A 12500-nucleotide genomic window follows, 5' to 3' on the forward strand; every position below is an offset into this window, starting at 1 on the left:
TACTATATATATTATATATATATATATATATATAATATATTTGTATATATATAATTCTAAGTACAGAACCTGAATTCGACAGGATTATGCATGATATGGCACAGTAGAAATGACTAACTTGGTAGCCGAATCAATAACTCCTCGTTTCTTTTATATCATTGTTGACTCTTTTCGAATTCAAGTACTTCACTTAATATCGAAATCAGGAAGTCTGCTCCACACCATGATAACTAACTAGTATGTTGGTAACAAGTGGCTCATTTGGCAACCAAAGCGAATTATGTATAAGTGCACCTGCCTGGCCAGGATTCGAACCTATGCCTTGTAGGTTTGGTACAGAGGAAATATAGGCTTGTTGGTTCAGCCTTCAATATATATTTAATTCCATATAGACTCTACCATCGAATTCAGTTTCTGTGCTTAAACCAGGAATGTATGCTGGACCCCCGGAATCGTAGATTTGAAGCCTTGCTGTCTCTCTTGCTTCCTTATGAATATATCTCCCTGACTGCTGTTTTCCTGTGAATATATATATATATATATATATATATATATATATATATATATATATATATATATATACATAAGTCATATCACATTACCGATTCATATACATACAGAGCTACAAATGTCCTTTAATATCTAATTCGCTCTACCCGGGAATTAATATATTTTCATATATAATTAACCGAAGGGAAATTTTTAGGCGATAAGAGAGTTGTCGGCTCCCGGGCGCGAACCATAGAAACCAAACAAATCCAGGTCTAATCCTGGATTTGTTTGGTTTCGATGGTTCGCGCCCGGGAGCCAACAATTTCTTAATGCCTAAAAAATTCCCCTTCGGTTAAGCATATATGAAAATATATTAATTCCGAGGTAGAGCGAATTAGATATTAAAGGACATATGTAGCTCGATGTATGTATATGAATCACGGTAATGTGATATGACTTACACACACACACACACACACACACACACATATATATATACATATATATATATATATATATATATATATATATATATATATATATATATATAATGTACACCTTGTGCAAACAAGCTGTAGCAGGCCTAGATGGGACATGCAGGGCTATGGCCAGGAAATGAATTATTATTACTATAAGGTTTATCAAAAGATATGATTAGAAGAACGCTATTTGGCTCAGTGACACTAGTAAGACTGGCTACTATGTACAATAGCAGCAACAAATATGCCACCAAATTGCAAGCAAGAACACTTGAAGTAAGGATTTAAAACTTAAGACTAACAACATTGAGCAAAACTATGCAATGGAGCACTGTAAGCAAGCCTTTGCTCTCACTGGTATCCTAGGATTCAACCCAAGATTGGCACTGACAGAGTGCGTTGAGTGACACTGTTGAACTACTGGAGAAGGCACACAATGGTGCAGGCTACATGGATCTGTAAAGCAGTCAGAATTGATGCACAAGTCCAGTGAAGAGTTAAAATGAGTAAATGTGCAAAAGCATACGAATTACTCAAATTCAATATTGCGTTATTGCAATGCATATAGTGGATTGGTAGCATAAATGAATATCACTAATTCCAAACCAATTTCACAGTTATTTGATGCTCACACAGGTCTCTGATGGAGACGGGAATATTAAGGAATGGGAATAAGAGAAACAGGGAATGAGTGCTAGGAATAGGAGGTGAAGGGTCAACAGAACAAATTCCAATTTCAGTTACCTTAGTGCATGGACAGGATGTCAGCGGAAGGACGTGGGTCACTTGCAGGCTTCACCAAAGGACAGGCAGACGCTTCTCTTCAAGAAGATAGATAGCAGCGGGCCAAGTGTAGGGCGTAATACTGATTCCAGACATTATAGTACCGTGTCAGGTTAGGGTGCACTGCAGGGTATACTACCACGGGAACTGGTTAGGACAAAGTGCAATTTTGTAGGCCAGGTCAGGCCATATTTATACCAGTTGAAAGAGATCGGTCGCATCTGGTTCAAGCCAGCTTGAGTCTCATCGGAGACTTTCATCTCCATCGTCAATTCTTGTTAATTACCTGAAAAGGGTCATTGAACGCTGTCAGGTAGGTATGGAAATGTGGTTCCAGAGGTTTACGATGACCATTGGTCATGGAGGTGAGTGTAGCAGAGTCGTAGAGGCGGAAGGATTTCGATAACAATAGCGAGGGAAAGAGGTCAGGTAGAAGGCCAAGAAGGGACCAGTCAATGACATGAATGAAATTTCATGTTTTGGACGGCGACTAGCAACTAATGGCCTCTTGCTAAATTAGACTGGGGACCGAAGTACAAAGGGGTATAATAGAAAAGGGGCTCTATTCCTTTAAGTGGAAGTAGCCCTTCTAGATTTGTTATATGGCCAGCAGTTAAGTCTGATGAGAAGATGACAAGCTACCACGCAGGTGTATGGGTCATTAAAATCTTATTCTCAAAGGGAGAAGGGCTTAACTCAAAATTCATTCTCATGGCCCAGAAGGCCAAAACAAGAAGGGTCACGTGTACTGGATTTGACATTCCTGTTCCTGTGATCTATTACTTTAGAATATTCTTTAAGTTTTTTGCAATTTGTTAAAGAAAAGAAAATAAAGAGGGTCCAAAATGGACACTCGTGTTTATATATATATATATATATATATATATATATATATATATATATATATATATATATATATATATATATATATATATCGAGCTACAATGTCCTTTAATATCTAATTCGCTCTACCTCGGAATTAATAATTATTTTCATATATGCTTAACCGAAGGGGAATTTTTTCTCGATAATAGACTTGGCCTGGAACGGGGCGCGAACCCACGGAGCCTTTCAAATTCAGGAAAGTCAGTGAAGCTTTTACCTACTTCACCACCGCAAGAGGTGGTGTAGTAGGTAAAGCTTCACTGACGTTCCTGGATTTGAAAGGCTCCGTGGGTTCGCGCCCCGGTCCAGGTAAGTCTATTATCGAGAAAAATTCCCCTTCGGTTAAGCATATATGAAAATATATTAATTCCGAGGTAGAGCGAATTAGATATTAAAGGACATTGTAGCTCGATATATATATAATGTAATATATATATATATTATAATATATATAGTATATATATATATATATGACTGGTAAAAATGTTCTGTAACAACAGAATTCCATCTAATAAAAGGAGCCCATAAAAACACCAAAATGTAAAGAGAAAAGTACTATATTTCAGAGACTGCTGTCTCTCTCTTCAGGTATATGAATGAGAAAAGTTTACAGAAAAGGTGGTATTTATACAAAGAGATCCGTCCACAAGTAAGCCAATTTAGGTCACCCCCGCTGATAATCTTCCTTTAATCTTCTTAAGCGTTGGTTGAATGAACACTTCGTCGACGACATCTGAGATCCACGCCCCTTTTGAAATGTTCATTACCTGCTTCTCTTTTATTAAGGCCGATTCCATCATTTGACTCTTGTACCGGCAGTTGCTGCTATAAATTACACGTGACATATTCCAGTTTATTCTATGGTTATGTTCATTTATATGGTTGAAAATGGCCGAATCTGTTGTCCATACCTAACTGACCGTTTGTGTTGTATTAATCTCTGGGGAAGTGATTTACCTGTAAATCCGATGTAAGATTGGTCACAGTCCTGGCATGGGATCTCATATACCCCAGAGTCTTTGGGAGATGTCTTTTGTTGGACGTTAATCAGGGATTTGGCTAAGGTATTTGGGTAGGTAAATGCAAAAGGGTTGGATTTCCCAAGGGTGTGGGTTATTCTCTTAATCGTCTCCAGGTGAGGAATTTTTATTTTATTGTTGGGTGTGTCTCTGGTCTTGTCTTTAGGGGGTCGGTAGAAAATTACGTTTGCTTTTTGAATTGCTTTCTCAATTATATGGTCAGGATACTTTAAAGATGAAAGTTGCTTGCGAATTAGTTCAAATTCTTTTTCCAGGAAATCTGGGGAACAAATTCGTAAGGCTCTTAAGAATAGGTTGCTAGCTACACCTATCTTGATAGTAATGTCGTGATAGCTAAAGTAGTGAATATATGAAAGTTAGAACGTTGGTTTTCTGTATATGGTAAATTTGTATTCTGTCGTGTCTCTGATTATTAAAACATCAAGAAAAGGAATTTTGTTGTCTGTTTCCCATTCAACTTTAAATTTGATGCTGGGCACTAATGCGTTTAATTTTGAGAGGAATTCATTAAAATTACCCCACTTATTATCCCAAAATGTTAGGATGTTTTTGGGTTTTATTGCATTTATTACTGTAGTTTCAAAGTATTCCATGTACAGATTGGCTAAAACAGGACTTAAAGGACTACCCATACTACACCCGAATTTTTGCTTGTAGAATGATTCCCCGAATGAAATACGTTATTAGATGCACATAATTCAACTAACTATTATTTTGTCAAGCGCCAATGGGAAATGATCTGAATAGGGGGATAATTTTTCCCTTAAAAACTGAAGAACGTCCTGTACTGGTACTTTTGTGAATAGGGAGTCTACGTCAAGGCTTAAAAGTTTTATGTTGTGAAGTGGTATATGTGCTTCTCTGAATTTGTGACAAAAATCTTCCGAATGTTTGATGTGACTGGGAGAAAAAGTGCCTAAAAAAGGAGAAAGGAGGCCAGCTAACCATTTAGAAATTTGTAATTGAAAGCTCCGGCGCATGAAACGATGGGTCTGAATGGAAGATTGTCTTTGTGAGTTTTGGGAAGGCCATAAAAGTAGGGTAATTTAGGATTAATTACTTTAAATTTCTCTAATAGTTCAATACTCTTTTTGTCTTGGCCAATTAATCTTACTTTCCGAAAAAATTCTGTGGGAACGTTCTGGAGGGGATTTTTCGTCAGTTTTTCGTAAGTATTTGTGTCGCTAAGGAGCTGGTTGATTTTGTCGAGGTAGAAGTCTTTGTCCATTATTACAATTTTGCCGTCTTTGTCGGATCTACTTATTATAACATCTAACTTTTTTAGCGAGTGGATGGCTATCATGAATCTGCGGGGAACAGGATATTTCTTATGAAGGTCAGTTAAAGCATTTAGTAACACTCCTTTTAAACATATCTCTTCACGGCTGTAGTTTTTGTCAGATATGAATTTATCAAAAGCCACTATGAAGTCTAGGTTGTTTTTGCGGTCTGGCATAAGGGCAAAGGATAAGCCTAAATTTAAAACTAAATGTTGATTTACAGTAAGGGGGGTGTTGGATAAGTTTAAAACTTTGTCTTGTTGTTCAAGATTATTCCATGCGCTATTATCTATTAGGTTATTTAACTTGCGTAAAAGTCTGTTGGAATGAGTCACGCTATTATAGGCAGCAATGTCGGAACAGAATGAAATCAGATACCTGTATATGTGGTCCGTAGTGAGGAGGCAAAGATTAGATTGAGTTCCATATATCACTCTGCGTAGCACGAAGATGTCGTTTCTCGTACTGGTGATTCTTTCTTCCAGGAAAATCGTGTGTGATATAGGGAAGGGGTTTGATTGCAGAGTCCATCTCCCGAATCCGTACATTTTTGTTCAGTTCTTTCTCAAACTTGCGGAAAACTGGCTTGACTTCTGGAAGTGAGTGAAGAATCGTGGAAAGGCGGTTGAATTCCATAATGGGCAGAACATTTTTACCAGTCATAATGGGCTGACAATGACTGGTAAAAATGTTCTGCCCACCGCAAGTTTGAGAAAGAACTGAACAGACTACACCGGCTGAAAAACCAAAAACACTTTTTGGAAGAAGGCCTCAAAGAACAAGTACTTCCAAAAATGTACGGATTCGGGAGATGGACTCTGCAATCAGACCCCTTCCCTATATCACACAAGATTTTCCTGGAAGAAAGAATCACCAGTACGAGAAACGACATCTTCGTGCTACGCAGAGTGATATATGGAACTCATCTAATCTTCGCCTCCTCACTACGGAACACATACAGGGTATCTGATTTCATTCTGTTCCGACATTGCTGCCTATAATAGCGTGACTCATATTCCAACCAGACTTTTACGCAGTTAAATAACCCTAATAGATTAATAGCGCATGGAATAATCTTGAACAACAAGACAAAGTTTTAAACTTATCCACACCCCCTTACTGTAATCAACATTTAGTTTTAAATTTAGGCTTATCCTTTGCCCTTATGCCAGACCGCAAAACAACCTAGACTTCATAGTGGCTTTTGATAAATTCATATCTGACAAAACTACAGCCTTGAAGAGATATATTTAAAAGGGATGTTACTAAATGCTTTAACTGACCTTCATAAGAAATATCCTGTTCCCCGCAGATTCATGATAGCCATCCACTCGCTAAAAAAGTTAGATGTTATAATAAGTAGATCCGACAAAGACGGCAAAATTGTAATAATGGACAAAGACTTCTACCTCGACAAAATCAACCAGCTCCTTAGCGACACAAATACTTACGAAAACTGACGAAAAATCCCCTCCAGAACGTTCCCACAGAATTTTTTTCGGAAAGTAAGATTAATTGGCCAAGACAAAAAGAGTATTGAACTATTAGAGAAATTTAAAGTAATTAATCCTAAAATTACCCACTTTTATTTTAGGCCTTCCCAAAACTCACAAAGACAATCTTCCATTCAGGACCCATCGTTTCATGCGCCGGAGCTTTCAATTACAAAATTTCTAAATGGTTAGCTGGCCTCCTTTCTCCTTTTTTAGGCACTTTTTCTCCCAGTCACATCAAACATTCGGAAGATTTTTTGTCACAAATTCAGAGAAGCACATATACCACTTCACAACATAAAACTTTTAAGCCTTGACGTAGACTCCCTATTCACAAAAAAACCAGTACAGGACGTTCTTCAGTTTTTAAGGGAAAAATTATCCCCCTATTCAGATCATTTCCCATTGGCGCTTGACAAAATAATAGTTAGTTGAATTATGTGCATCTAATAACGTATTTTCATTCGGGGAATCATTCTACAAGCAAAAATTCGGGTGAAGTATGGGTAGTCCTTTAAGTCCTGTTTTAGCCAATCTGTACATGGAATACTTTGAAACTACAGTAATAAATGCAATAAAACCCAAAAACATCCTAATATTTTGGGATAATAAGTGGGGTAATTTTAATGAATTCCTCTCAAAATTAAACGCATTAGTGCCCAGCATCAAATTTAAAGTTGAATGGGAAACAGACAACAAAATTCCTTTTCTTGATGTTTTAATAATCAGAGACACGACAGAATACAAATTTACCATATACAGAAAACCAACGTTCTCACTTTCATATATTCACTACTTTAGCTATCACGACATTACTATCAAGATAGGTGTAGCTAGCAACCTATTCTTAAGAGCCTTACGAATATGTTCCCCAGATTTCCTGGAAAAAGAATTTGAACTAATTCGCAAGCAACTTTCATCTTTAAGTATCCTGACCATATAATTGAGAAAGCAATTCAAAAAGCAAACGTAATTTTCTACCGACCCCCTAAAGACAAGACCAGAGACACACCCAACAATAAAATAAAAATTCCTCACCTGGAGACGATTAAGAGAATAACCCACACCCTTGGGAAATCCAACCCTTTTGCATTTACCCTACCCAAATACCTTAGCCAAATCCTGATTAACGTCCAACAAAAGATATCTCCCAAAGACTCTGGGGTATATGAGATCCCATGCCAGGACTGTGACCAATCTTACATCGGATTTACAGGTAAATCACTTCCCCAGAGATTAATACAACACAAACGGTCAGTTAGGTATGGACAACAGAACTCGGCTATTTTCAACCATATAAATGAACATAACCATAGAATAAACTGGAATATGTCACGTGTAATTTATAGCAGCAACTGCCGGTACAAGAGTCAAATGATGGAATCGGCCTTAATAAAAGAGAAGCAGGTAATGAACATCTTTCAAAAGGGGCGTGGATCTCAGATGTCGTCGACGAAGTGTTCATTCAACCAACGCTTAAGAAGCTTAAAGGAAGATTATCAGCGGGGGTGACCTAAATTGGCTTACTTGTGGACGGATCTCTTTGTATAAATACCACCTTTTCTGTAAACTTTTCTCATTCATATACCTGAAGAGAGAGACAGCAGTCTCTGAAATATAGTACTTTTCTCTTTACATTTTGGTGTTTTTATGGGCTCCTTTTATTAGATATATATATATATATATATATATATATATATATATATATATATATATATATATATATATATATATATATATATAATATATATATACTATATACACATGTGTGCGTGCATGATTGTGTGCATTCTTATGTCACTTGAAGGTAATGATAAATAGCATAGCGAAAATAGAGATATAATTCGAAATGTAATGTTCGCAAACAGTAAATGCACAATAACACATTTGGAAAGTAAAGGGGGAATTAAATGTCAAGCTTTTTGAAGGATCTAAAGCCTGTTTTTTAAAGCCAAGGGCACTAAACATTATTATTATTATCATTATTATTATTATTATTATTATTATTATTATTATTATTATTTACTTATTAGTTATTATTATTTATTATTATTATTATTATTACTACTACTACTATTATTATTATTATTAATTATTTAATTAAAATCTAACCTGTCTGTATTGATGCCACTTCTCAAATGTAAAAATAAGTTATTATTAAGAAAGAAACCGTAATTCTTTGTATGATCCAATTATGTTTGACCTAATAACCTTTGATTAAGCGAAGATGTGTCTCCACCTATTGCTACGCACACTAATTTATAATGTAATACAATAAATGCAAAAACAATTCCTCAGGTAAAGATGAAAGAAAGCCTCTTTTACTCTGCCCTTATTCAACTGACACTAGTCGAAGTCAAAGACAATGATGGTGACCAAATGGCAGTGGGTATTAGTCCAAATGTGTCTGATCTAACGATAAAACAACGTATTGAATGTTAACACAATATCAATCAGTTACTTTAAAACCTGCGTAAAACAAGGTTTTTCCATGTAGTTTACTTTTTACTTGTGATAATAGATTCCAATTTTCATGTAAGAAAAAAATGTTTCAAACTAATTATTGTATTAAAAATAATAAAAAAAACGTCCCGAAGGATATATTTCGTAAAGTGATGCAATATCTTATACCGTAATCGTACAATTGGACTTGCCCAGTCTCCAGCATGCTCTACTTAACTTATGGTTGTACTTTTTTTTCTCATTCTTTCAATGACTTTTCCATTTTATACTTATAATGATATGGTACAGAACGAACTTTTAACTGTAAATTAAAATCATAATCCAATACAGGCAAATTCTCTTTTACCTGATCAATTATAAAAAATTCCATACATTTAGACACAGTTATTTACACGGTACAGCATCAACCTGCACTCACTAATACTTCAGCTTCTTCATTAAAGCTCTGCCATCAAGGTTCACATCATTGTCGACCACAAAAGAAATATTTGACCCTTGGCAATTTTTCCATGAACTGCCACATCACACACTACGTTTCCATATACATTTATTTCTAATTTGTCATAGTTAAAAGTTTTTTTTTTTTTTTTTTTTTTTTTTTTGAGGGAGATGGGGATAACTGTAATTTTACTACATCCCTCTTAGAAATATTAGAAGCACTACTTCCGGTATCCAACTCATTGTTGAGAGATTCAACGGAGTTCAAATTCGTTTCAAAAAGCTTACACAAATCATAAGAGTGTGAGAAATTTTCATCCTCATTAGGTACAGCCGCCTCATTAAGAGAATGAACTTTCGAACCCTTTCCTTTCTTACTAAGGCTCCCTGAGCTAACATGACCTGTTTTGCCACAACTATAACAGGCAGCATCCTTATAGTTGTATTTATCTGCCCAATGATTACTACATCCATAGTGGAAACACTTATTGGACATTTTAAGTGCCTGGTTGACTCTTGAGTTTATTATTAGCACTAGAACTGAAATTTTTGGAACTTTATTCGCTGTGCTATTCTCAGCAGAACCATTCAGAGTACAAGTAGACTCATTCTGTTACATAAGCTGTTTCCAAATTTGTAACATTTGTCAGCAAATCCCCAGAAGATAGTCTCTTAAAATCAAAAGGATCTATTCCAACCAATAATTTTTCTCTTAAACGTCGGTCGAATTCTGTTTCTAATTCACACCGCTGGGCTAGCTACTTTAATTCAGCATAATAACTCATAACTGTTTCATTCCCCCTCTTTTTTCTTTGTAAAAAATCACATAAAGCTCTATGATAACTAGGCTTAGTAATAAAATGAGACTTTAAAACTGTCACTAATTCATCAAAAGGTATAGCAGAAGGCAATCTTGGAGCAGTTAACTTAAATATTGTAGCAAAAGTATCGACACCAATAGGTGATAACAGCTTTGCTTTCTTGGCCTCCGCTTCGGTAATTTCATTGACTTGAAAGTTCATTGTAAATAAATCTAACCAATCACCCAACTCCACCTTGTCAGGCATTCGCTTGGACGTCATCTTACTTTTGATAGGTCGTGGAACAGGAAAAAAATTGCGCAGGTGGGCAGGCTAACGCTGCCAAAGAAGTATTTTCTTCAAGCAGACTAACTACAAGGTAGTCTTACATAAACATGACATGACATTCCAAGTTTTATTCACAACTTAAGGGATTACATTTTAGCAAAGCGTGACTCGCGACTCAATGAATGGCGGGAAGTCGAAAGCCAAGAACAACAAACGGCCACATCCCAGCTTAAGCAACAGGCACAAAAGAATGCAGACATTATTTCCAAGTGATGTTTCTCATTCATTGGCAATACATATCAACCACTAGAGCTTGTGTTGGAACCTTGAGGAAATAAACTAAGAAAAAAGAAAATCTCTACATATCCTTAGGAAACCTGATATACCAGATGTACGCTTGATGAAAAGAAGGTTGTAAGACGAATGGAGAGGACTATACAAATTGTATACCACAGTAGCAGCTAATATTATTATCATTGTAATTATTATTACTATTATGATTATTATTACTCCATTAAGACTAAGCGTTATTTTGGAAGCCGTCACACTTATAAGGACATTTTTGAGTAAAAAAATAACAAGAACTAGTGCAATGCAAATACTATTCTATAAGTTTTGCAGCAACAAGCATCGCTCTACCATTAACCAATCAATATTGAGACCATGCTTAAAACCCTTAAGATTTCTTGCTATTTGAATTGCCCACTTTGGTGAACTTTCCTTCAGTTCAGAGATAGGAATTTTCCGTAGATATTTAAGTGGTTTATTTGTAGTGAACATGAAAACATCGAAATTTTTTTTAAGGCATTATACAGTGCCACATATCTCATGTGAACGCTTGCTTATCTTAGTTCTATGTAGTTCTGAAGAATTCTAGGTCAGACCTTTTAATATTGGCTATGTGTACATAGTATTTTATTTCATCATACCCACTTGTGGTTAATCTTGGAAAACTAGCTGTAGATTAGTCCATTAATCTTGGAGAAAGTTGTGGCTACTATATATTGCTTGGCCTCCGGTGTTTCAAAAAAAGTTTGCTATTAGCTGCATGTTAGTCCTTAAAATCTTGCGAAACCAGTTGCTATTGGTTGTCCTTTAGTTTTAAATCCATACTATATTAGTTGCTACTGATTGCTAGTTAGACATTGAGCCTTAGTCCTTAACAGTTCGTGGTGGTTCAAGGTCAAATAGGTTTACTGACTCCCCAAACCAACTTATCCTGCAGGTTGAAGAGAACGAACGGATAGAAGATCCGCACTCAGACGAACGACTGATGGAAATCGTGCGTCGTTTCGTTTCCAATATAATGTTCGCTGCTAAGACGGAAGCGTGGGACAGCATGCGGCAAATACAGAATAACAATAATAACGTGTTGTCCCTAAAGGTAGGCCGCATCCTTAAGCTCGAAATCCCTGACCCTTTTTGTAACCTATGTATAACTAAACCAAAATATAAAGAAGTAATAAAAAACATTCATGAGACCAAAAATCTCAAGAGCGCATCAGCGAAAATGCTTCGTTCGTTCGCGGCAAAGAGCAATGACGTCACTGGACGGCGATTGGCCAGCCAGAAGTCTGGCTCTGACCAATCACCGATCGGATTTCTCCTTGTGCGGACTGAAGCGTTCAATTTTGCGATTTTGAGATAACTTCCGTAGGTGTGGCTGCGCATTTAATAATCATAGGACCCCAAATCTTTGGGAAAAGAATCTACTAGAACAGTTTTCCAAAAAGTTTAAATGAACTTCTGTCAAATAATCTAGCGCAAGAAACACCTCTTTAATTAAAGAAAAAAAAAGGTATATAAACTCATGGGCACTTTGAAAGTCATCCGATTACTTTCTCAGCACGGTTAGACGAACTGCACGCTATCCTACATTCTACGTATCATTTCGTCTAGGTATTTGCGACCTTATTCTAGATCTTAATAAGGAATGCTTTTAGTTGCTACTTTAACTAATGTTCTTTCATTACTACCATTACTTATTTATTTTATTTTTGCATTTGAAGATCTAAACGGAATCTTTTGCATCTGTATCTTGTTACCTACTATGAAGATG

The 12500-nt window shown here is 36.1% G+C and overlaps 1 protein-coding gene across 3 annotated transcripts in view; it reads left to right on the forward strand.

Moving 5' to 3' along the window:
• Window positions 1-12500, forward strand: part of LOC135225799 (uncharacterized) — a 416906-nt gene that overhangs the window by 243977 nt on the left and 160429 nt on the right. For all 3 annotated transcript variants that reach the window (XM_064265290.1, XM_064265289.1, XM_064265288.1), the window contains one exon: window positions 11667-11825. In XM_064265290.1, coding sequence (XP_064121360.1) covers window positions 11667-11825 — 159 coding nt within the window. The remainder of the gene's footprint in view (window positions 1-11666; window positions 11826-12500) is intronic.

Source organism: Macrobrachium nipponense, chromosome 13, assembly GCF_015104395.2.
Source record: "Macrobrachium nipponense isolate FS-2020 chromosome 13, ASM1510439v2, whole genome shotgun sequence".
NCBI classification, from domain to species: domain Eukaryota; kingdom Metazoa; phylum Arthropoda; class Malacostraca; order Decapoda; family Palaemonidae; genus Macrobrachium; species Macrobrachium nipponense.